General features: G+C 43.3%; 1 protein-coding gene across 1 annotated transcript in view; it reads right to left on the minus strand.

The window, feature by feature from the left end:
- The window catches only part of JPH2 (junctophilin 2), a 240,205-nt gene that overhangs the window by 184,222 nt on the left and 33,185 nt on the right, over positions 1–22,798 (minus strand). The window contains exon 2 of the mRNA XM_063959542.1: positions 15,656–16,436. Coding sequence (XP_063815612.1) covers positions 15,656–16,436 — 781 coding nt within the window. The remainder of the gene's footprint in view (positions 1–15,655; positions 16,437–22,798) is intronic.

A 22,798-nucleotide genomic window follows, 5' to 3' on the forward strand; every position in this document is an offset into this window, starting at 1 on the left:
TTACTGGCATATAATTCCACACATTAGAAAATGGAGAACAAAAATGTGGAGGGTAAAATAGGGAAAGATCAAGATCCACTTCCACCTCGTGCTGAAGCTGCTGCCACTAGTCATGGCCGAGACGATGAAATGCCATCAACGCCGTCTGCCAAGGCCGATGCCCAATGTCATAGTAGAGAGCATGTAAAATCCGAAAAACAAAAGTTCAGTAAAATGACCCAAAAATCTAAATTAAAAGCGACCGAGGAGAAGCGTACACTTGCCAATATGCCATTTACGACACGGAGTGGCAAGGAACGGCTGAGGCCCTCTCCTATGTTCCTCATGACTAGTGGGTCAGCTTCACATGAGGATGGAAGCACTCATCCTCCCGCTAGAAAAATTAAAAGACTTAAGCTGGCAAAAGCACAGCAAAGAACTGTGTGTTCTTCTAAATCACAAATCCCCAAGGAGAGTCAAATTGTGTCGGTTGCGATGCCTGACCTTCCCAACACTGGACGGGAAGAGGTGGCGCCTTCCACCATTTGCACGCCCCCTGCAAGTGCTGGAAGAAGCACCCGCAGTCCAGTTCCTGATAGTCAAATTGAAGATGTCACTGTTGAAGTACACCAGGATGAGGATATGGGTGTTGCTGGCGCTGAGGAGGAAATTGACAAGGAGGATTCTGATGGTGAGGTGGTTTGTTTAAGTCAGGCACCCGGGGAGACACCTGTTGTCCGTGGGACGAATATGGCCATTGACATGCCTGGTCAAAATACAAAAAAAATCACCTCTTCGGTGTGGAATTATTTCAACAGAAATGCGGACAACTGGTGTCAAGCCGTGTGTTGCTTTTGTCAAGCTGTAATTAGTAGGGGTAAGGACGTTAACCACTTAAAACATCCTCCCTTATACGTCACCTGGAGTGCATTCATCAGAAGTCATTGACAAGTTCAAAAACTTTGGGGGACAGCGGAAGCAGTCCACTGCCAACTAAATCCCTTCCTCTTGTAACCAAGCTCCTGCAAACCACACCACCAACTCCCTCAGTGTCAATTTCCTCCTTAGACAGGAAAGCCAATAGTCCTGCAGGCCATGTCACTGGCAAGTCTGACGAGTCCTCTCCTGCCTGGGATTCCTCTGATGCATCCTTGAGTGTAACGCCTACTGCTGCTGGCGCTGCTGTTGTTGCTGCTGGGAGTCGATCGTCATCCCAGAGGGGTAGTCGGAAGACCACTTGTACTACTTCCAGTAAGCAACTGACTGTCCAACAGTTCTTTGCGAGGAAGATGAAATATCACAGCAGTCATCCTGCTGCAAATCGGATAACTCAGGCCTGGGCGGTGTTAAACGTGTTTCCGGTATCCACCGTTAATTCACAGGAAACTAGAAATTTGATTGAGGTACTGTGTCCCCGGTACCAAATACCATCTAGGTTCCATTTCTCTTGGCAGTATATACCGAGAATGTACACAGACCTCAGAAAAAGAGTCACCAGTGTCCTAAAAAATGCAGTTGTACCCAATGTCCACTTAACCACGGACATGTGGACAAGTGGAGCAGGGCAGACTAAGGACTATATGACTGTGACAGCCCACTGGGTAGATGTATTGCCTCCCGCAGCAAGAACAGCAGCGGCAGCACCAGTAGCAGCATCTCGCAAACGCAAACTCATTCCTAGGCAGGCTACGCTTTGTATCACCGCTTTCCATAAGAGGCACACAGCTGACAACCTCTTACGGAAACTGAGGAACATCATCGCAGAATGGCTTACCCCAATTGGACTCTCCTGGGGATTTGTGACATCGGACAACGCCACCAATATTGTGCGTGCATTACATGTGGGCAAATTCCAGCACGTCCCATGTTTTGCACATACATTGAATTTGGTGGTGCAGAATTATCTAAAAAACGACAGGGGCGTGCAAGAGATGCTGTCGGTGGCCCGAAGAATTGCGGGCCACTTTCGGCATTTAGCCACCGCGTGCCGAAGACTGGAGCACCAGCAAACACTCCTGAACCTGCCCTGCCATCATCTGAAGCAAGAGGTGGTAACGAGGTGGAATTCAACCCTCTATATGCTTCAGAGGATGGAGGAGCAGCAAAAGGCCATTGAAACCTATACAGCTACCTACGATATAGGCAAAGGAGGGGGAATGCACCTGACTCAAGCGCAGTGGAGAATGAGTTCAACATTGTGCAAGGTTCTGCAACCCTTTGAACTTGCCACACGTGAAGTCAGTTCAGACACTGCCAGCCTGAGTCAGGTCATTCCCCTCATCAGGCTTTTGCAGAAGAAGCTGCAGACATTGAAGGAGGAGCTAAAACAGAGCGATTCCGCTAGGCATGTGGGACTTGTGGATGGAGCCCTTAATTCGCTTAACCAGGATTCACGGGTTGTCAATCTGTTGAAATCAGAGCACTATATTTTGGCCACCGTGCTCGATCCTAGATTTAAAACCTATGTTGGATCTCTCTTTCCGGCAGACACAAGTCTGCAGAGGTTCAAAGACCTGCTGGTGAGAAAATTTTCAAGTCAAGCGGAACGTGACCCGTCAACAGCTCCTCCTTCACATTCTCCCGCAACTGGGGCTGCGAGGAAAAGGCTAAGAATTCCGAGCCCACCCGCTGACGGTGATGCAGGGCAGTCTGGAGCGAGTGCTGACATCTGGTCCGGACTGAAGGACCTGCCAACGATTACTGACATGTCGTCTACTGTCACTGCATATGATTCTGTCACCATTGAAAGAATGGTGGAGGATTATATGAGTGACCGCATCCAAGTAGGCAGGGCAGGTCCGTACATATACTGGCAGGAAAAAGAGGCAATTTGGAGGCCCTTGCACAAACTGGCTTTATTTTACCTAAGTTGCCCCCCCTCCAGTGTGTACTTCGAAAGAGTGTTTAGTGCAGCCGCTCACCTTGTCAGCAATCGGCGTACGAGGTTACTTCCAGAAAATGTGGAGAAGATGATGTTCATCAAAATGAATTATAATCAATTCCTCCGTGGAGACATTCACCAGCAATTGCCTCCAGAAAGTACACAGGGACCTGAGATGGTGGATTCCAGTGGGGACGAATTAATAATCTGTGAGGAGGGGGATGTACACAGTGAAAGGGGTGAGGAATCGGAGGATGAGGAGGAGGTGGACATCTTGCCTCTGCAGAGCCAGTTTGTGCAAGGAGAGATTGATTGCTTCTTTTTTGGTGGGGGCCCAAACCAACCAGTCATTTCAGTCACAGTCGTGTGGCAGACCCTGTCGCTGAAATGATCGGTTTGTTAAAGTGTGCATGTCCTGTTTATACAACATAAGGGTGGGTGGGAGGGCCCAAGGACAATTCCATCTTGCACCTCTTTTTTCTTTCATTTTTCTTTGCATCATGTGCTGTTTGGGGACTATTTTTTGAAGTGCCATCCTGTCTGACACTGCAGTGCCACTCCTAGATGGACCAGGTGTTTGTGTCGGCCACTTGGGTCGCTTAGCTTAGCCATCCAGATACCTTGGTGAACCTCTTTTTTTCTTTGCATCATGTGCTGTTTGGAGACAATTTTTTTAAGTGCCATCCTGTCTGACACTGCAGTGCCACTCCTAGATGGTCCAGGTGTTTGTGCCGGCCACTCTGGTCGCTTAGCTTTGTCATCCAGCGACCTTGGTGCAAATTTTAGGACTAAAAATAATATTGTGAGCTGTGAGGTGTTCAGAATAGACTGGAAATGAGTGGAAATTATGGTTATTGAGGTTAATAATACTATGGGATCAAAATGACCCCCAAATTCTATGATGTAAGCTGTTTTTGAGGGTTTTTTTAAAAAAAACACCCGAATCCGACAAAAAAATTTCAGGGAGGTTTTGCCAAAACGCGTCTGAATCCAAAACACGGCCGCGGAGCCGAATCCAAAACCAATATTTGCCTGCACTGTTATGGAGCCGGGTGACGGGGGGAGTGAAGAAACTTCACTCCCCCGTCACTGTCCCCCCGCACATTGGGCAGCTCGGCGGCGGATCGCGCAGTGTGTAGGGCCCTTTATTCACAACCTGACAAATTGTAGAAACACTATAATTCAGCGGTTTCATCTGTAGATTTCAGGCACAATTGTGCATTTAACATTATTTTATAATAACTTATATATTAATAAATATAATTATTCTAGTAAGTTTTAGTCGCTTGCAGTAGGGTGGCAAATGGCAATATATCATTATCAATGCTTAGAAAAAGTACATATTTCTGCATGTTTACAGCTACCTGAAATTTAGCATTTATGTGTTATGCACACACTTATCGAAATCAAGCTACAGTCTGTTTTGGTCACACTGTACTTCATTTGAAACTAGGCGATAGCATAGTATTTTGAGAATGTCTTTGCTCACTGTTATGTGGGCTTTGTTGGCTACTACTGACATTTCTGCACTAGAAACTCACCACTAGCACTTCACAAATCTCTATGCTAAGTGCAAAAAAGCTCCTTGAGAAAAAGCAGCAGAGACTCAACCTGACACAGACTGCATCTATTTTGAGAGCAAATGAATCTGTTTGTGACACTTGATATATAAAGCACTAGAGCCAGGGATCATCAATTCATCAAGTGTCAATGCCACAGAGTTGGTATCTGTTCATGCCAAGAGCAAAAGTATCAAGGGATATATGTGCCCTACTGTATGCCAGTCCTGTAAAAAGAATATTTTTTAAGTCATTGTTGTGTACTGTAGTCCGGCTGCCGGTTGGTTATGCACTTGATACATCATAATTTGCATAAGTATTCACGGCCATGTTTATATCTTATGCAGTGCCAATATTTATTGGTTACAGAGGTACCAGGGTTAAAAAAACATATACAATATTCAGATGTTGTAATAGTTGGTGGACTCCAGGAAGTTATTTAACAAATTTATTAGTATAGAATATGTAGTATCTATTATATTACTATTATTAGTTACTATATTATCTATTATCTGGAATATGTGGGACTTTAACTGTCGACACACGATGCAACATTGCATTCCATATCAGGCAATAGATATTGATAGGATTATCAGGTATGGTGACATAAACACTTGTAAAACGTGCGTGTGATCATCTTCCTGTCCTTCTTAGAGGCAGTTATAAAGCCCGAAGTGACCTGGTTGCCCAACTCAAGAGATGACATGCACTTTATACAGCTATATAAATCCTAAGTACAGTAGCTTCTATAACGTATTTTAAAAAGGAATAAGGAATAGGTAAGTAGATGATCCTGTCAAGCCGCTCCGATTGTTTTTTTTAAAAGACAATGATGTATTAACCTGGAGAAGGGATAAAGAAGTGATAAAGCAGTGATAAGCGCAAGGTAATAATACACCAGCCAATCATTAAGGATTTGAAAAATGACAGTTAGGAGCTGATTGGCTGGTGCATTATCACCTTGCACTTATCACTGCTTTATCACTTCTCCAGGATTAATACATCTGCCCCAATACGGGCTACCATTCAGCATCCTCTGTTTGTTTATCAGCTGCCAAATGCAGTCATGCAGTGTGCAGCCGCACAATTATTTGAAATGACATAACCAGTTGTACACTGATTGGTGGTTAGCAATGGCTCTTCACACTGGTACTGGAACAAATCAGAATCCAGGATGCTGTCACATGGCCTGTAGCAGAGAAAATTAATTTCATTTGGTTAATCCATAAAATATGGGGACTGATTTTCTTCACTAATTGGGATTGGAATGGGTTGGGGAGGGGGGGCTCTGTATTATGATGTCACCAGAGATCTGGGGTTTGGTTTTGTGTTATTACAAAATCTGGGGAGAGGGCTCTGTTAAACAGTCCAATCTTCTCCTAACAGAAAATTATAGATCTGCTTCTGGTGGGCCAAGATAGTCCGCCAGGAAGCACCTGTGAAAACTAGGAGTGCAAGTAGAGTAGGTTTCCGAAGAGATATTGTTAGGTCTATTCATTGAGCAGTGAAAATAATGGAGAAGTGAGCCACTGGAAAAGTTGCCCACGGCACCCAATTGGCTGCTATGTATAATTTTATAGAATGCACTTGATAAATGTTACAGTACCTCAAAGCTGATTGGTTGCTATGGGCAACTTCACTGGCTCACTTCTCCACTCTTTTCGCTGCTCCATGAACAGACCCCTATGATTGTAGAGATGAGGTCAGACAAGGGATATTATTTAACAAGGTAGTTCTCTCTGCAAGTTCTGAGGAATTCATTTTTCTTGCTGCCATTTTCTAAGTTACTGATGAAATAATGAAAAAAAAATAACCTCTTACTCAAGTTCAAAGAAAAGTGGGAGATAAGTAGAAGCTGGAAACTATATGGATGGAGATATGTAAGTGATGCTCGCAGAGCATCAACAGACTATGGGGGTCATTCCGAGTTGTTCGCTCGCTAGCAGATTTTACCAGCATTGCATACGCTAGGCCGCCGCCCTCTGGGAGTGTATCTTAGCTTAGCAGAATTGCGAACGAAAGATTAGCAGAATTGCGAATAGAAATTTCTTAGCAGTTTCTGAGTAGCTCGAGACTTACTCCTACACTGCGATCAGCTCATCCCGTTTCGTTCCTGGTTTGACGTCACAAACACGCCCTGCGTTCGGCCAGCCACTCCCCCGTTTCTCCAGACACTTCCGCGTTTTATCCTGGCACGCCTGCGTTTTTCCGCACACTCCCAGAAAATGGCCAGTTTCTGCCCAGAAACACCCACTTCCTGTCAATCACACTCCGATCATTTCAACGATGGAAATTCTTAGTTCGGACGTGAGTAAATCTACTAAGTTTTGAGCTAAAATACTTAGCGCATGCGTACTGCGTACCATGCGCATGCGCATTTTCGCCTTAATCGCTCCGTTGCGAAAATCGGCAACGAGCGAACAACTCGGAATGACCCCCTATATTACTACATTATAATTTTTCAGTATGCATTTACGGGCATATATATTTAAAAAACATTTTTATACAATACTATGAAGAGGGTGTTTTCACACCCTTTTCACATTTTTTATTATCACTTGAATGTATTAAAGGGCTTTTGGAACAGTGTTCATGACAAAAAGCTCCAAACCCTTTAATTCACTTTTTTATAGTAACCAGATCACATTTCCCATACTTATAATGGGAAATGCGATCTGGCCGAATTTACTTGAGCAGGAAGCCCGAGGAACAGCAGCACTCACCGGAGCACCGTTCACCGCTGGTGAGTATGATCAGCAATTAGGGGGGGTTGCGGCGCAGGGTGGAGGCATCACGACAGGGAAGGGGTGCCAGCGGCGATGTTAGCGTCGGCAATATCGGGTGGTGGCGCGTGCACACCACACACTCTGGGTATTTTTTATGAAAAATACCCCAATAGTGATGCAGCGTGTCATCGCAGAGACAGAGCTTTTTCGCAAGCTCATCAATAATTGCATTGCGAGTTTGGCTGATTTTATCACTCACATCCGCATCCTCAGATGCGGATGGTGATAAATCAGCCCCTTAAGTCTTTCCGGATAAGTTTTGTGATAGAGGCCATGCACCATTTTAGTTTCCCTTATGGCAGAGGTTCCCAAACACATTCATCAAGGCACCCTAACGGTCCAGGTTTTAAAGATAACCATGGCTCAGCACAGATGGTTAAATCAAATTGACTGAGGTACTAAATACAGTAAGTCACCTGTGGCCAAGCATGGATAAAATGAAAACCTGGACCGTTAGGGTGCCATGAGGACCAGGTTTGGGAATGTCTGGCTTATGTTGTTATAGTTTCAGACTAGTCATATAATTTCCTAAGAAACTTGAAATACAGTATGACATCACAGCTAAAGAATGTAAATGTTGGTAGGGAATTTCCACTGGTGTATTATATTTGTTAGGGAGATTTGTATAGAAATTGTATGAAGCAAGTTTATAAAACATCTCCAGCTGGCACTTTTACTTCCACAATGTGCTGGAGAGTATACTACATTCTTAGATGCTTAGATGTATACATGTTTCTAGAATAAAAGCATTTCTTTACTGGAAGCCTCTTGGAGTGACCTTTCCCACAAGGGGAGATGTGTGAAAACTTCTAAAGAGGACAGATGGACAAGTTGGTCATAGTAAACAATCAGCTTCTAGCTATTAATTTATTTAATGATAGCTAGAAGCTGATGCTATGGGCAACAGTGGCACACACAGGGGGGTTCTCAGTACCCAGAAGCCTCCCGACAGACCAAATTTTTATTAGATAATGTAGCTGACCGTTGCAGGCCCGTGATTAAGCCCCTTCCCTTAAGCATTGGCCCCGCATCCTCTTCAAACACCCGCGAATCGCGGGTTGTGGAGAAAGCAGATCCCTCCTTGTTGTGTATCCACAGAACTGCTGCTGTGATCTTTGTCTCGCACCATCCCTACTCCAGTCTCCAAGCAAGCGATATTGCTGCTGCTGTCGGCTCATGTTCCAACTTCCCAGAGGCACTTGTAAGGAGTTTATTTCATTCCTTCTTTAGCATAATTTCAAAAACATACTGTATATACATATGCATTTGCCCCCGGGCAACTTCTCTGTTGTCCTATTTAGAAGGTTTAATACATCTCTCCTTGTGTAACACTGTGACAGTCTCCTGTCACCCAGAAAAGTGGGCAACTCTCCCACAACTCGCCGGCCACCCCCACTTTTTAGGCATGGTTCAAGATGGTATGGACCACTAAAACTTGCGAAATCACAGCTCCGCCCCCAGTGAAACAAAGCAAAACATCAAGGAACGAGGTGTGATGACTCCGTTCGCAGCACCCTGCCCCATCCCACTGACCTTGACTGCCCTCTCCACAGAGTCCTGGAGAGGGACTTGTATTGCTTAGTCTAGATCATATAGTACATACAGGTCCATTAACCTACCAATATGTATCTGGACTTTGTTGGAGAACCAGAAAACCAGGAAAAAATGGCAAGAGCAGACACACACAGATAAGGTCTTGGTGGGAATTGAAGACCATAACGCTGTGAGACAGCCATGTTAGTTTGCCACTTCACTGCACATCCATGCCGAGATCCCGGCGGCAAGCGCAGAGTGTCCCCTCGCGGGCTTGCTATGCTCGCCACGCTTCGGGCCCGGTGGCGACCTTCACCACCACCTTTGGTCGCCACAGGGTTCTATTCCCCTTGGGGTGGTGGCGTGGATGACCACCCAAGAGGGGTAACTAGCCGGTGGTTGGGACTCCTACCGCCGGTATCTCAGCTGTTGTCAGGATTCTGGTGTCGGTATCCTGACCGCCGGGATCTCGACAGGCGGTAAATGGACTGCCTCCCTATACAAACTGATGTAAATACACAGGAATGAAATGTTCTACACTTACACTACTAAAATGAATTCATACATGTTCTGAAATATACAGTAGTACTGTAGTACATTCTGATACTTCAGGCATACATACAGACCATGCAACTTGATTTTTTTTTTTTTTTTGTATGGTGTGATGAATTTAATGGGTTACATCAAAGTAGGCTCAAGTGCTGCTCCGTGACAAACAGAATATATTTAGTGTTCTGAACATAAAGGTACATATGTAACGGTAGCATTGGTTCATACATTAAATTTTTATATGCACAGGGTAAAAAACTTATTCCAACTGTAAAAAGGAATACTTAGCCTGCACATTATAGAAAAAGGATATTCCCTTAATATTAAACAAATGGAAAATAATAAACTAGAAGAAGGCTATCGTTCCTTTCACAAGTAGCAAACATGATCTGTTCTTCATCATCCAGTGGAATGCTTTGTTTTGTTCTTGCAGGGGAACAAGTGCTGCTTGCATAACTCCAGCTAAACTTCACCACTAAGGAAACTTCTGACAGCGCAAGCCTCAAAAGTTATAATAAACTATCTCTTGTACCTGACCTGATAAATCCCTGATTACTCTGCTGCATGTCCCTACAGTATATTCCCTCCGAGACTACTGGTGCTTGAAAGAGAGTAGAATCATAATTCTTTTTATTTTATATGCTTTAAAGAATTTTGAAAGGTTCTTAAAGTCATCAATTATACATTATCAACTTTGTCATCTCAGAGTACCCACCTTCTCACCAGCTATACTCGGCACAAGAACTTCCTCATCTCTTATTCCATCGATTTTGCAGAGAATATCCACCTGATTTTGTGGGGTAATTCAGTTCTGATCGCTGGGCTGCGTTTTTTGCTGCCCTGCAATCAGATAGTCGCCGCCTATAGGGGGAGGGGGAAAATGCTGTGCAATTGTGCGATTGCTTCTTTTGCAAAGCTGCACAAAACTCAATTTGTGCAGTCTCTGTGCAGCCCAGGACTTACTTCTGTGCTATCCTGTGTGATAGAATGCTGCTGATCGGGGCCGGAGCTGATGTCAGACACCCTCCCTGAAAACGCCTGATCCCGTCTACGTTTTTCCATACACTCCTGGAAAACGGTCAGTTTCCACCCACAAACGGCCTCTTCCTGTCAATCACCTTGCAAACGCCCGCGTGTTCGGATTTTACGCACCATCCCTTCGCTAGGCGCTGATGCCTGTCGCTGTTGTGCAACGCGCTGGCGCATTGCGGTGCATGCGCAGTTCAGATCTGATCGTCTGCTGTGTGCGAAAACGCACAGCAGCGATCAGATCTGAATTATCCCCTTTGTTTTTATCTGCATTTTCATTCTGTCTTTGGGGTAAATTTGTTTATAACTATAGGGCTCATTTATCACAAGTGATGAAACTCATTGTGAATGGTAAAACTCGTTGCGTATGATAAATGGTGCTCCAGACAACCAGCTCCTGTCATATGATTGGTTAGAGCACAGTTTATCAAACGCATTGAATTTTATTATTAACAGCGAATTTGATCATTCGTTGATAAATTGGCCCCTATGTATCCTATTACCTCCAATATTTACATAGGCAACCTCTGTTTTCTAGTTACTGTGAGGTTGATGTATCAAGCACAGAAAAGAGTGGAGTAGTAAGTAAACCAGTAGAGAAATCACCCATAGCAACCTATCATTTTATAGAATGCACTTGATAAATGCTACCTCAAAGTTGATTGGTTGCTATGGGCAACTTCTCCACTGATCCACTTCTCCACTCTTTTTACTGTCTGATGCATCAACCACTCTGTGTTTGGGCTTCAGTTTTTAATTCTGTTTCCCCAGGTCTCACGGAGAAATCATCCAACTCTGAACTAGATAGCTACAGACAGGAAAACAATACTTCCCCCTTACCATGTAATATCTCAGTATCACTTTATTACTCTGTCAGTCAGTGACATCAATGATGGACGTTCTTGTTGTCTTTTGTGTAGCATGAGCAGAAAATTTTAAGACGTTTAGAGACCTATTTCTTATTTGTCGAGTTTTAGTCCCGATAACTATAATTTCTTATTATCGCAATAAGAACTTATGTACCACCAGGATGTATTAAGGAACACATCCGGGGACAGGGGCTCCAATAGAAGCCCATCCCTTTTATGTATAAAGTAAAGGGATCGCTAATGCAATCACTTTCATTTTTGCTGCAGGACCCCTGGAGGGCTACTGTGCATGGGCAGTCATCAGACTGTATGTGCAAGCGCCCATTACCAGGGAAAGATCCTAAAAACTCCCTTTCCTGGTAAAATGTGCAATCTGCAGCCGGGGACGCCATCAGGGGGGGATTGCTGGGCCCTGACAGCTGAGGGGCCTGGCCGCTGCAGTTACTCATTACATTCACACAGCACAGTGCAAGCTGCTAGTGCTGGTCAAAGAGTTATATGAAGGAATGACTCATCACACAGTTAAGCTGTGCGATGAGTCATTCATTTAACTCTTCAGCAAGTGCTAGCACCAGCATCTGTGCAGGGATCCTGAAACTGTGACTCCGACTTACCTACAGCAGGACCAGAATATGCCTCCATTCTGCCTCCATAGTTGCTCCACCTGCAGTTCTTCTCCTCCCCTCCACTTTTATTGGCCGGATATAGTGTACAATGCACTGAAGATGGAATTGTGAGATTGACGCTCACTGTTGTGCACAGAGGTACCTCTGCTGCCCCTCTCTCCTATAAAGTCTGTCCCACTGTCTCCGTTACTATTCCTGCCTCTGCCTCTCCTCATATCTGTCTCTGCCCCCTCCCCACATCTGTATCTCTAATCCCTCCCCACATCTGTCTCTGGCCCCTCCCCACTTCTGTGTCTTTGCCCCCCACCATATCCAGTCTGGCCACAAAACCAAGTTTTCACACTGAGAGGACAGGTGTATTATCAAACTATGGGGGTAATTCAGACCTGACCGCTAGGCTACATTTTCTCACAGCCTGCAATCAGGTCCGAATTGCGCATGCATATGCACCGCAATGCACAGGAGCGTCACACGGGTACAAAGCGGATTGCCGCTCAGCGATGGGTTTGTGCGACGGATCCACGGGCGATCACAAGGAGATTGACAGGAAGAAGGCGTTTCTGGGTGGCAAATGACCATTTTCAGGGAGGGGTTGGAAAAATGTAGGCGTGTTCATGCGTTTGCAGGGAGGGATTTTGATGTCAAAAAGGCTGAAGTGATCGCAGCGGCTGAGTAAGTCCTGGGCTGCGCAGAGACTGCACAAAATCAGTTTGTGCAGCTCTGTTACACATTTGTTTGCACACTTGCACAGCTAAAATACACTCCCCCTGTAGGTGGAGACTATCTGATCGCAGTAGTGCAAAAATCGCTTGCTAACGATCAGGTCTGAATTAGCCCCTATGTAAATCTGCTAAAGATCATGTAATCCTTTCCTATTGGGTAGCTGAGGCAGATGGCTTGGAGTGACTGATGACTGACTCTTACTGGTTGCTGATCTGTCATTAAACAATAGGGAGATTAATTGAAGTGCAGATTATTGTGCATTATGATGTTTGGAGGATGAAATTATAAACCACGTGCAAAATGTGGCCATCTACAACTGTTCTCTCTCAACTGGCCAATCTAACAGATATAAATAACTAAGTATTGTGAGAACAGACACTTCTGTTCTTTCTAGAATAGTTCAAATAGAGGGTGATAAGTAAATAGGTAAATTTTGTAAACACACAAAAACTAATAATAATAAATCTAAGTAAAATTGACTTTTATTGTATAATATAAATATATAAATTATATGAATATCAGAGCCGACCGGACTGCAGATTGAACATTGGAGAGGCCTGCCTATTGATAGTCATGTACTTAGTGAGGTTTACTTCCAAGGGTCAACTTGCTAGTGTCGTGGGTGACAGACCCGCAACCTGTTATGCAGGGCCGTGTGCAAGACTGGCACAACTCTACAGCCCAAGTTGAAGATCAGCGCAGTGCCATAACAGGTACCTGTCCCTACTACCCACTCTCCTATTCATATTTCCAAATCTCCTGTCCCTTCTGCCAATTCTTCTATCCATACTGTCTACTAAGAGATATCTATGCATAAAGGAGGCTCTTCCTTATGAACCAAATAGTTTGGCCTTCTATTTAAAAATGTATTTATTTTTTTATATATAGCACTTCAAGAATGATGGGGCAGATGTATTAAACCTGGAGAAGGGATAAGGAAGTGATAAAGCAGTGATAAGTGCAAGGTGATAATAACGTACCAGCCAGTCAGATCTAATTGTCATTTTTCAAACCCGTAATGATTGGATGTTGTGTTATCACCTTGCACTTATCACTCCTTTATCACTGCTACATCCCTTCTCTAGGTTAATACATCTGCCCCACAGTTTGGATGCCCCTGCCTTAGATTCATTCCCAAGTCCATTTTCTGAGTTTATCTGGTAATGGAGCATTCTATAAAAGAGGTGTATTTCTCAATAGCAGCTTGTTACTTATAATCAAGCTGGTACAATACAGTATAAGGATAATATTTATCACGGCACCCTAGAGTATCAGAATTCTTTTCATGGCACTTCAAGGCCAAAAGTTTCTTATTGAGATATTCAGAAATAAATATTAAGGAAGTTGTGTTTATATGTCATCCTTAGGCCCAGTTGTGTGGTGAGGTGCAGGGTTCACTTCTGTTTGTCCACACATTTTATGACTGGAAGCAACAAGCACTGGCTTTGTCTCTTACATTGACCGTAAATAATTTGAATTGGTCCTGGACCACCAATCCAAGGCACCCCTGCAAGTGTCCTGAGGCACCCCAGGGTACCACGGCACACAGTTTGAGAACCACTGCACTAAGACCTAAAAATGTTTAGTTATTGTTGCATGAACTTTATAAAGCAAATATGAGTTATGACACTAATTTTCAATCTGTATTGATTACAAATAACTATTTTTATTGCTTGGTTGGCCCTGAATATGCATTTTGTCAGTTTGCCTGATATTGGTAAGCTGTAATTTTCTGCAAAGTTGTTTTTTTTTTTTACATTAATTATTATTATTATTATTATTATTATTATTATTATTATATGTGCTACTCTGTGTTTGCCTGCCTTACCACTATCGCCCATCTCCCACTTTGTCACAAATCTCCATGATTCTAACCACAACTACAGTATATTTTATAAATATAAAGCAAGCTATGTATTCTAGAAATTAAAGAAAATGTTTCTGTGCCAAAAAGAGCAGCCCCTCCACTGCAGATAAACAGATACATGAATATAAGAGAGAAAGAAAATGTCCAATAATCAAAGTCTGCATATAACGAAGGTCATTCTTGCCAAGTCTCCAAAATTGCCTAGGAAGCTCCTGAATCAGAGGGAGACCTACCAGATGCCCATCTGATAGCGTATTAAAGTTTCCTTAGAGCACTTAACTTCTAAAAGGTGGACAGGCCATTGTGTAAACGGTATCATCTAGCCAAGCTCACCTCATTGATCATAGCTCCCCTGACATTGTTTACTTGGGTTGTCTGTGGATTGATAATGTCGTTTGATAATGTGATTTCTCCACCCAATTGTGCCATAAGCCATGTAATCAGGCATACCTTGGCGCTGGCTCTACCGGAAGCAAGGTCAGAAAAGTTAAGAAGAAATTTTATATGCTAACACAAACTATACCAATTATCATCAAATGCTAATGTTTAATCATAGTTAGACCCTAAGCATCGTTTACCTAATAATAAATTCTCGCTGTCTCTTTTACTATGATTGGCACTCACAGGGCGGTATTCAATTCTTTTCACCCCCTTCCACACCCGTTCTGTTTTTGCTGACGGGCGTGGTGTAATAATTTCAGCTCGCTACCCCTGAGGTAGCGAGGGCACCCAACCCATTACGCAGCTAAACATGAGTACTATGGGCGCGATATGTGGGGATCACTTTAGAAAGGAAATTGGGCGTGATAAATCATTTGAATACCGCCCACTGTATGAAACAGCTGCATTCTGTTATGTTTATTCAGTTTACCATGGATAGGTATTTTAAAATTCTGTGGGAAGCTGCAGATGAGACAGTTTACCTAACAAAGCATCACCTTTAGTTATTAAGGCTAAAGTTCCAGCGCAAACAAATAGCTTTCTGTAAAAGAATAAGATTGTGTATATATGATTTACAGATGGCAGAAGGTAATCATATGGGATGAACGCGCAAATTCAACAATTAGTGAATCTTTGAAACAAAAATACTCTTTTACATAAATAAAAACCAGCAAAAATTTTCACCTGCTATTTTCTTGACCAAAATATGGTAAATATAGGTATAGATTGACCAATGTATTAATTTCTGGTTTTCTTTTTCATTTAATATGAAGTGGCTTCATAAATGTTCAATTATGTGTTTTTATATCTTACCTGGATGCAGCAATTTCAGATTTCTGGCGTGCAATTGCAGCTGCTCTCTGCGCTCCTTCAATACTTCTGTCTACTTTCTGTCTAATCTTTGCACTCTTTAGGGGTATCACTCTCTTCTTCATGCCTTTAATAAAAACATTGTTCCTATATTTTCCTTCCTCTTTCGTTCCATCTGGCAAGGTAGTACAACCGTAGCCATGTCTCAGATTGTCCAACCATTCTCCCTCATACTTCAGCCCACTGGATCGCTCACTGATACCAAAGCCAGATCTCTTATCTTTCTTCCATTCACCCATGTATAACTCAGTGGTGGTGGCATCAATATCTGCCTCAACTGGTGGAAGCTCTTCTGGTTCGGTCCCATCACCAAAACTCACAGTAGATGTGGCATCACTAGCTCCAGAGCTCATACCGCTGATACCCTTCAAGAAGCTTAATTTACTTCTCTGAGATGAAAGTGATGTCTTAGAATCTGATTTTCTCAGCTTACCCAAAAGAGAACCTCTTCGGAAAATACCTTTCTTTTGCCCCTTGAGAGATTCGGCATCTGAGTAGAGTGAAAGGGCGAAGCCTCCTCTCGTGATAGTTGGTGACACAATATTATCTGGAGAAGTTGACATAGCATCATGTTGTGCCAATGTCCCATTGCTGTGTTCACTGCGGAGGGATGTCAAGGAGGTACGTAAAGGATTTCGAACAACTGCAGCCATTCCATAAGGAACACTCTGACGTACACCATAGCCCTCTCTGATCCCATTTCCAAACTGACCCTGGTAAGTTCCTGAAAGGAAATAAAACAGAATATTATTTTCACCAATAGATACATCTATTTACATAGAAAATGGTATTAAGGAAGAAAGGTAAAGTGGATATGTACTTATTTCCAATAAAATCATAATTCAAACCTAGAGTGAAGAAGACCATGAGACTCCTATATCTGGAAGCATTGCAGGTATAGATATCATACACTCATATAACTGGAAGCAGTACACTACTCCAATGGATGGAGTACAGGCTGAGGAGATCAATAAGGTTATCTTAAAGGGTAAGACAATGTGGTTGTGTCTAAAGATACAAGTGGTATTTAAGCATCTAAAGGTGCTCAAAGTGGGTGTCTTAAGGTGGGTACACACTAATAGATATATCTGCAGATCAATTGATCTGCAGATATATCTATGGATGGATCGAGCAGTGTGTTCAGCATACACACTGCCCGATCCGTCGGGGACTGACGTCATGAACTGGGCGGGCGTGTACACACGCCCGCCCAGTTCAGCTGTCAATCACCGGCGGCCGCCGCAGCGTGTGTACGGGCGGTCAGCCGACCGCCCCGTACACACACAGCGACGCGCCAATATATCGGTAGATATATTGTGCGTCGGCTGTGCTGCGCGGCCAACGCGATACGTCTGTGAACGACGGAGTTCACAGACGTATAGGCCGTACACACTGGCCAATGGTCCCGCGATATATTGGCCGTTCAAGAGAACGGCCGATATATCGACCAGTGTGTACGGGCCTTTAGTCCTTACACATTCAGACGCATGCTTGTACTCCAGGAAAGGGGTTGTAGCAACAGTTGCATAAATTTGTAGACGTACAACTGGAATAAAATGCCTACACGGATGTCACTATGGGGGTAATTCCAAGTTGATCGCAGAAGAAATTTTTTTAGCAGTTGGGCAAAACCATGTGCACTGCAGGTGTGGCAGATATAACATTTGCAGAGAGAGTTAGATTTGGGTGGGTTATTTTATTTCTGTGCAGGGTAAATACTGGCTGCTTTATTTTTACACTGCAAATTAGATTGCAGATTGAACACACCACACCCAAATCTAACTCTCTCTGCACATGTTATATCTGCCCCCCCCCCCCCGCACTGCACATGGTTTTGCCCAATTGCTAACAGAATTCCTGCTGCGATCAACTTGGATTTACCCCCTATGTCCGATTCAGAATTAGCCCCAATGGGTGGAGAAACGATTTGTATGTACCATGTAGTTCTGTGAAAGTATTATGAAAACAATGCTGGAAACTGACACATACTTTTTACAATATATTTACACACAATTACATATTAGGCACAACCGAAGTCACCTATACAGTACATCTGGAAGCCAATTCCCTGGTATCTCCAATCGGATCCCCGGATTGGTGGCCATCGATGACTGTCGATCCATCTGGGAAATATTCATTCAAGGAAAATAACATATTAAGAATACAAAGTATAATAATTGTTAGGACTAGACGAACATTGTAGCAAAAAAAATTGTTTTTACTGTCATTAGTCTTATGGGGCCCATGCACCTGCAACATTACTGATCCCCCGACGACCGGGTTGGGCAATCGGGAATATTAATCATGTCTAAAAATCCTGATTCCCCAATCCCGACTAATGACAGCAAAAACTATTTTTTTTGCTACAATGTTCATCTAGTCCTAACAATTATTATACTTTGTATTCTTAATGTTATTTTCCTTGAATGAATATGGGGCCTATTTAGTATCCTTAAAAGTAGGTGAAAATATTAATTTCAACTACTTTTAGAAAACTATGTGCTGGCCCCATTTATTAAAGAGGTAACACAGGAGATTTCAGTGTAATGCCCTGCTTACTGTTACTGGTTATTCCCACAGTGGAACGTGGGCCACTTCTCATTTCCGATCAAACTCCCTAAATACATAAGTTTGATTTCTTAGTGTTACAAAAACTAGTAATAAAAACTACAAATGAAATTAGGCAAAAAAGGTGCCAGTATTGGGTACTCCTGAGTAGCGCCAAAACAAAGCATTGCTTACAGTATTAGTCTACAGAACAGGCTCTCAAACTTGGTCCTCACATGTTTTGCAGGTAACCCAGCAGGAGCACAGGTGTAATTACTCACTGACACATTTTAAGAGGTCCACAGGTGGAGTTAATTATTTCACCTGTGAATCTGTGAGGAGACCTGCAAAACATGCACTGTGTGGGGTCCTGAGGACCGAGTTTGAGAACCTGTGGTCTACGGACATCTTTCACACAGGTCTTGAAGCATTACAGTGAGGAAGTATTTTTGTATTTTTTTGTATGGGATATGACTGGGTATTGATTTGTAAATCAGCAAAATCTGGGAAATAGGAAGATTTACATATAAACCTAGTGGCAGAGATTCAGAGTACGACGCAGTTGCCATAGGAATGGGATGTAGTTACAATGCCGCTGGACGGGATCCGACCGCATAATGCCAGTATCAAAATCCAGACGGAGATCGGGATCCTGGAATCAAAATACCAACGCAAGGAATCCCGAACACTCTTTCGGAGGGTGGGATGTCAGGTTTAGGCATTAAAAGGGGGGGGGGGGGGGTTATAAGGGGTGGTCAGGGTTAGGCACAAAGTGGGGCGGGTTAGGTTTAGTCAGCGGGGAAAGGAGGGTTAGGCACTATCGGGGAGGGTTAAGGTTAGGCACCCACAAAGGATGGTTAGGGTAATGGTAGGGGGCAGGGGAGGGTTAGGGCACTTTTTGGGAGGCTGTCAGTATTCTGATGATCGGGATGCCGCTCTTGGTTTTCTGACCGCTGGCATCCCGTCCATCGCTATATCATAACGATTCTGTAGGAATTGTGATCTGCCTCAGACACATGTACAAAGGAAAAACTTAGGACACCTGCACCCGATGCTTTCTCTACATCTGACTCAGAACAGCCCCCAAAGTCTTCTTGCCATTTCCATGATACCTATTGCATCAGCCACTCTTCCCACAAGCACCAATTGCACAATTTTTTTTTTACATTTATTTTATTGAGTAATAATAAAATCTTTGTGAGATATAGTGTATACAGGTACAAATGGTTATTTGATTACAGGCAACAAGAGATTCTGGGCGGTCCCCCCGCCCAGGCATTAATATGCCACTGGTGGACAGATGATAACATGGGAACTCTGATTGCTCTGCTGTTACACAGCCGCACATCAGTGGTGCAAGTAGAAATATTTTCTTAGTGGTACTGAGTGCCGAAAAATGGACGTGGTCATGTGTTGTGAGGGGGCGTGGCCACATGTTGCTAGCGGGAGTGGCTACATGACATTAGCGGCATGGCCATACGACAGCCCATTTTTTTTTGGGGGGGGGGGGAATCTGGAGGCAAGGCTAAAAATATATAGTAATGCCTCCAGTATAACAGAAATATATAGTGATACCTCCAGTATAATAGAAATATTTAGTAATGCCCCCAATTTAATAACAATATATAGTTATGCCTCCATTATAACAGGAAAATACAGCCACTGTCGCACTCCCAGTAACCCTAACAAAGTGGGAGGAGCCGTCATACTGCCAAGCACCGTGATCTTGTTGCTTTGTGGCACATTATAATTGTGGTAATGGCAAAGTGTGTGGCAGGTGGTTCTGAGTACCCGCTGCCAAATTCTTATGGGTACTCCGTACCCGAGCATACCCGCATACTTGCACTGCTGCCCCACATACTCAACAAGCTGCGATGCACTGTGTGTTCTGATACATTTTCTATCATAGCCAGTATTAACTTTTTCCGTAATTTCTGCTACAGTAGCTCGTTTGTGGGACAGGACCAGACATGGCAGCTATATGCATCAATAAGTTTTGGGTGCCCATGACCCAGTTGCCAGTTTACAGATTGTCCTTCCTTGGACCACTTGTGGTATGTACTAACCACTGCATGCTGGAAACACCCCACAAGACCTGCCTTTTGGAGATGCTCTGACCCAGTTATCTAGGCATCGCAATTTGGCCCTTACAAAGTCACTCAGATCCATACGCTTGCCCATTTTTCCTGCTTCCAACATATTAACTTCAAGAACTGCCTACTATATCCCACCCCTAGGCAGGTGCTATTGTAACAAGATAATCATAGAAACATAGAATTTGACAGCAGATAAGAACCACTTGGCCCATCTAGTGTGCCCCTTTTTTTAATTATTTAGGCTACACTATCTAAAACCCTTTTGAACCTTAGTTTTTTGTAAGGATATTCATATGCTTATCCAAAGCATGTTTTAATTGCTCTACTAACTTATACTCTACCACCTCTGATAGAAGGTTATTCCACTTATCCACTACCTTTTCTGTGAAGTAATTTTTCCATAGATTTCCCCTGAACCTGCCTGCCTCCATTTTCAGTGTATGTTCTCAAGTTCTAATACTTCTCTTCCCTTGAAGAATGTATCCCTGCTGTACTTTGTTAAAACCCTTGGTATATTTGAACATTTATATCATGTCCCCCCTGTCCCTTCTCTGCTCCAAACTATACATGGTAAGATCTTTTAGTCTGTCCGGGTAAGTTTTGTGATGTAGGCCATGTACCATTTTCCGTTACGCTTTACAATTAGGACAACAGTAATAGAACAAAACTGGGCAAAAACAGACAGACATAGAGGTAGGAAGGCCCTGCTCGCAAACTTACAATCACTTGAAATAATGACTCCTAAATTCCTTTCCTCCTCAGTAGTTTGCATTATAGTAGCCTTTGGGTTTTTGAGACCCAAGTGCATGATTTTGCATTTTTTAGCATTGAACTGTAGTTGCCACGTTTTTGACCATTTCTCAAGTCTACCTAGATCATCAGTAATTTGTTTTACCCCTTCCGATGTGTCTACCCTGTTGCTTACCTCTGTGTCATCTGCAATAAGGCATACTTTCACTTCAATACCATTTGCAATGTCACCAACAAAGATATTAAAGACCACTGGTCCAAGTACAGATCCCTGGGGTACTCCACTGGTAAAAATTTCCCTCCATAGAATGCACTCCATTTATTACAACTGTCTGTTTCCTATCCTGCAACCAGGTTCTTATCCATTTAATTTAATTGTTTTATAATTGTTTTATAATCCAATCCCACGCTTTTGAGTTTATTTAGCAGTCTGCGATGTGGGAGTGTCACATGCCTTACTAAAGTCTAGATATGCTACATCTACAGACCCCCCCTCCCCCATCTATCTATTATTTTAGTCACAGAGTCAAAAAATGTCTATAATATTTGTTTGGCATGATCACCCACCAATAAATCCATGCTGTTTTGGATCCTGTAAAGTGTTTTCATTACTTTCCCTATGACTGAGACTTACTGGTCTGCAGTTACTTGCTTCTTCTTGCTTCCACTTTTGTGCAGTGGAACTTCATTCACTCTTTTCCAGTCCTCTAGAATTGTACCTGTATCTAGTGACTGGTTGAATAATTCTGTTAATGGTACTACCAGTACATCTTTTAGCTCTTTTAGTATCCTTGGATGTATCCCATCTTATCCCATTGATTCATCCACTTTCAGTTTTGAGAGTTCTGTTAGGACCTTTTCCTCTGTAAATGTACTTTCATCTACCTTATTTTTATGCATGTCCTTGCAACTTAACTGTGGCTCCTTCCCTTCTTCTGTAGTAAATACTGATCAATAATATTTTTTTTAGATGATCTGCTATTGCCTTGTCTCCCTCTGCCAAATTCTCACTCTCTGTCTTAAGTCTTATTATTCCTTCATTTGATTTTCCCCTTTCACTTATATACTTATATAAAGTTTTGCCCCCTTTATCTACTGACTGGGCCATTTTCTCCTCAGCTTGTGCCTTTGCACACCTGATCACTTTCTTAAGGGATTACTCATGGAGCAATAATCTAAGCAATCTGACTAGATTTTAAGCATGATCTGTCCGTGTGTACCCCCGACAGCGATAGCGATGCGCGGCCCCACGCGTCGCTATCGCTGGTGCTAGATTTGCCTCAATCTAGCAGGTCGCTCATGTCACCCAGCAGGTGAAATGAGCGTCCCCTGGTCATCGTCATCCCCCCCCCCCCCCCGCACGCTCAGCACACATCGCGCTGTGCTGAGCGGGGGGGGGGAAATGTGTGCTGAGCGGTCTGGCCACATTAGCCCCCTTCCGTCTGGCAAGATAAGCCTCTTTGTCATTATTATTTGGAGTCTGTTTGTATTTCCTAAAGGCCATCTTTTTTGCTTTCACACTACTAGCTGATACCTCTTTTGTGAACCACACTGGCTTCCTTTTCCTGGTGCTTTTTCTAAACCTTTTGATACAAAGGTCTGTTGCCTTTAGTTTTGCACTTTTTAGATTTTTCCACCTCTCCTGCACTCCCAATCAATGTTAGTCACTTCACCTGTCAGTGATTTTACTGTT

This window comes from Pseudophryne corroboree, chromosome 3, assembly GCF_028390025.1.
Source record: "Pseudophryne corroboree isolate aPseCor3 chromosome 3, aPseCor3.hap2, whole genome shotgun sequence".
Taxonomy (NCBI): domain Eukaryota; kingdom Metazoa; phylum Chordata; class Amphibia; order Anura; family Myobatrachidae; genus Pseudophryne; species Pseudophryne corroboree.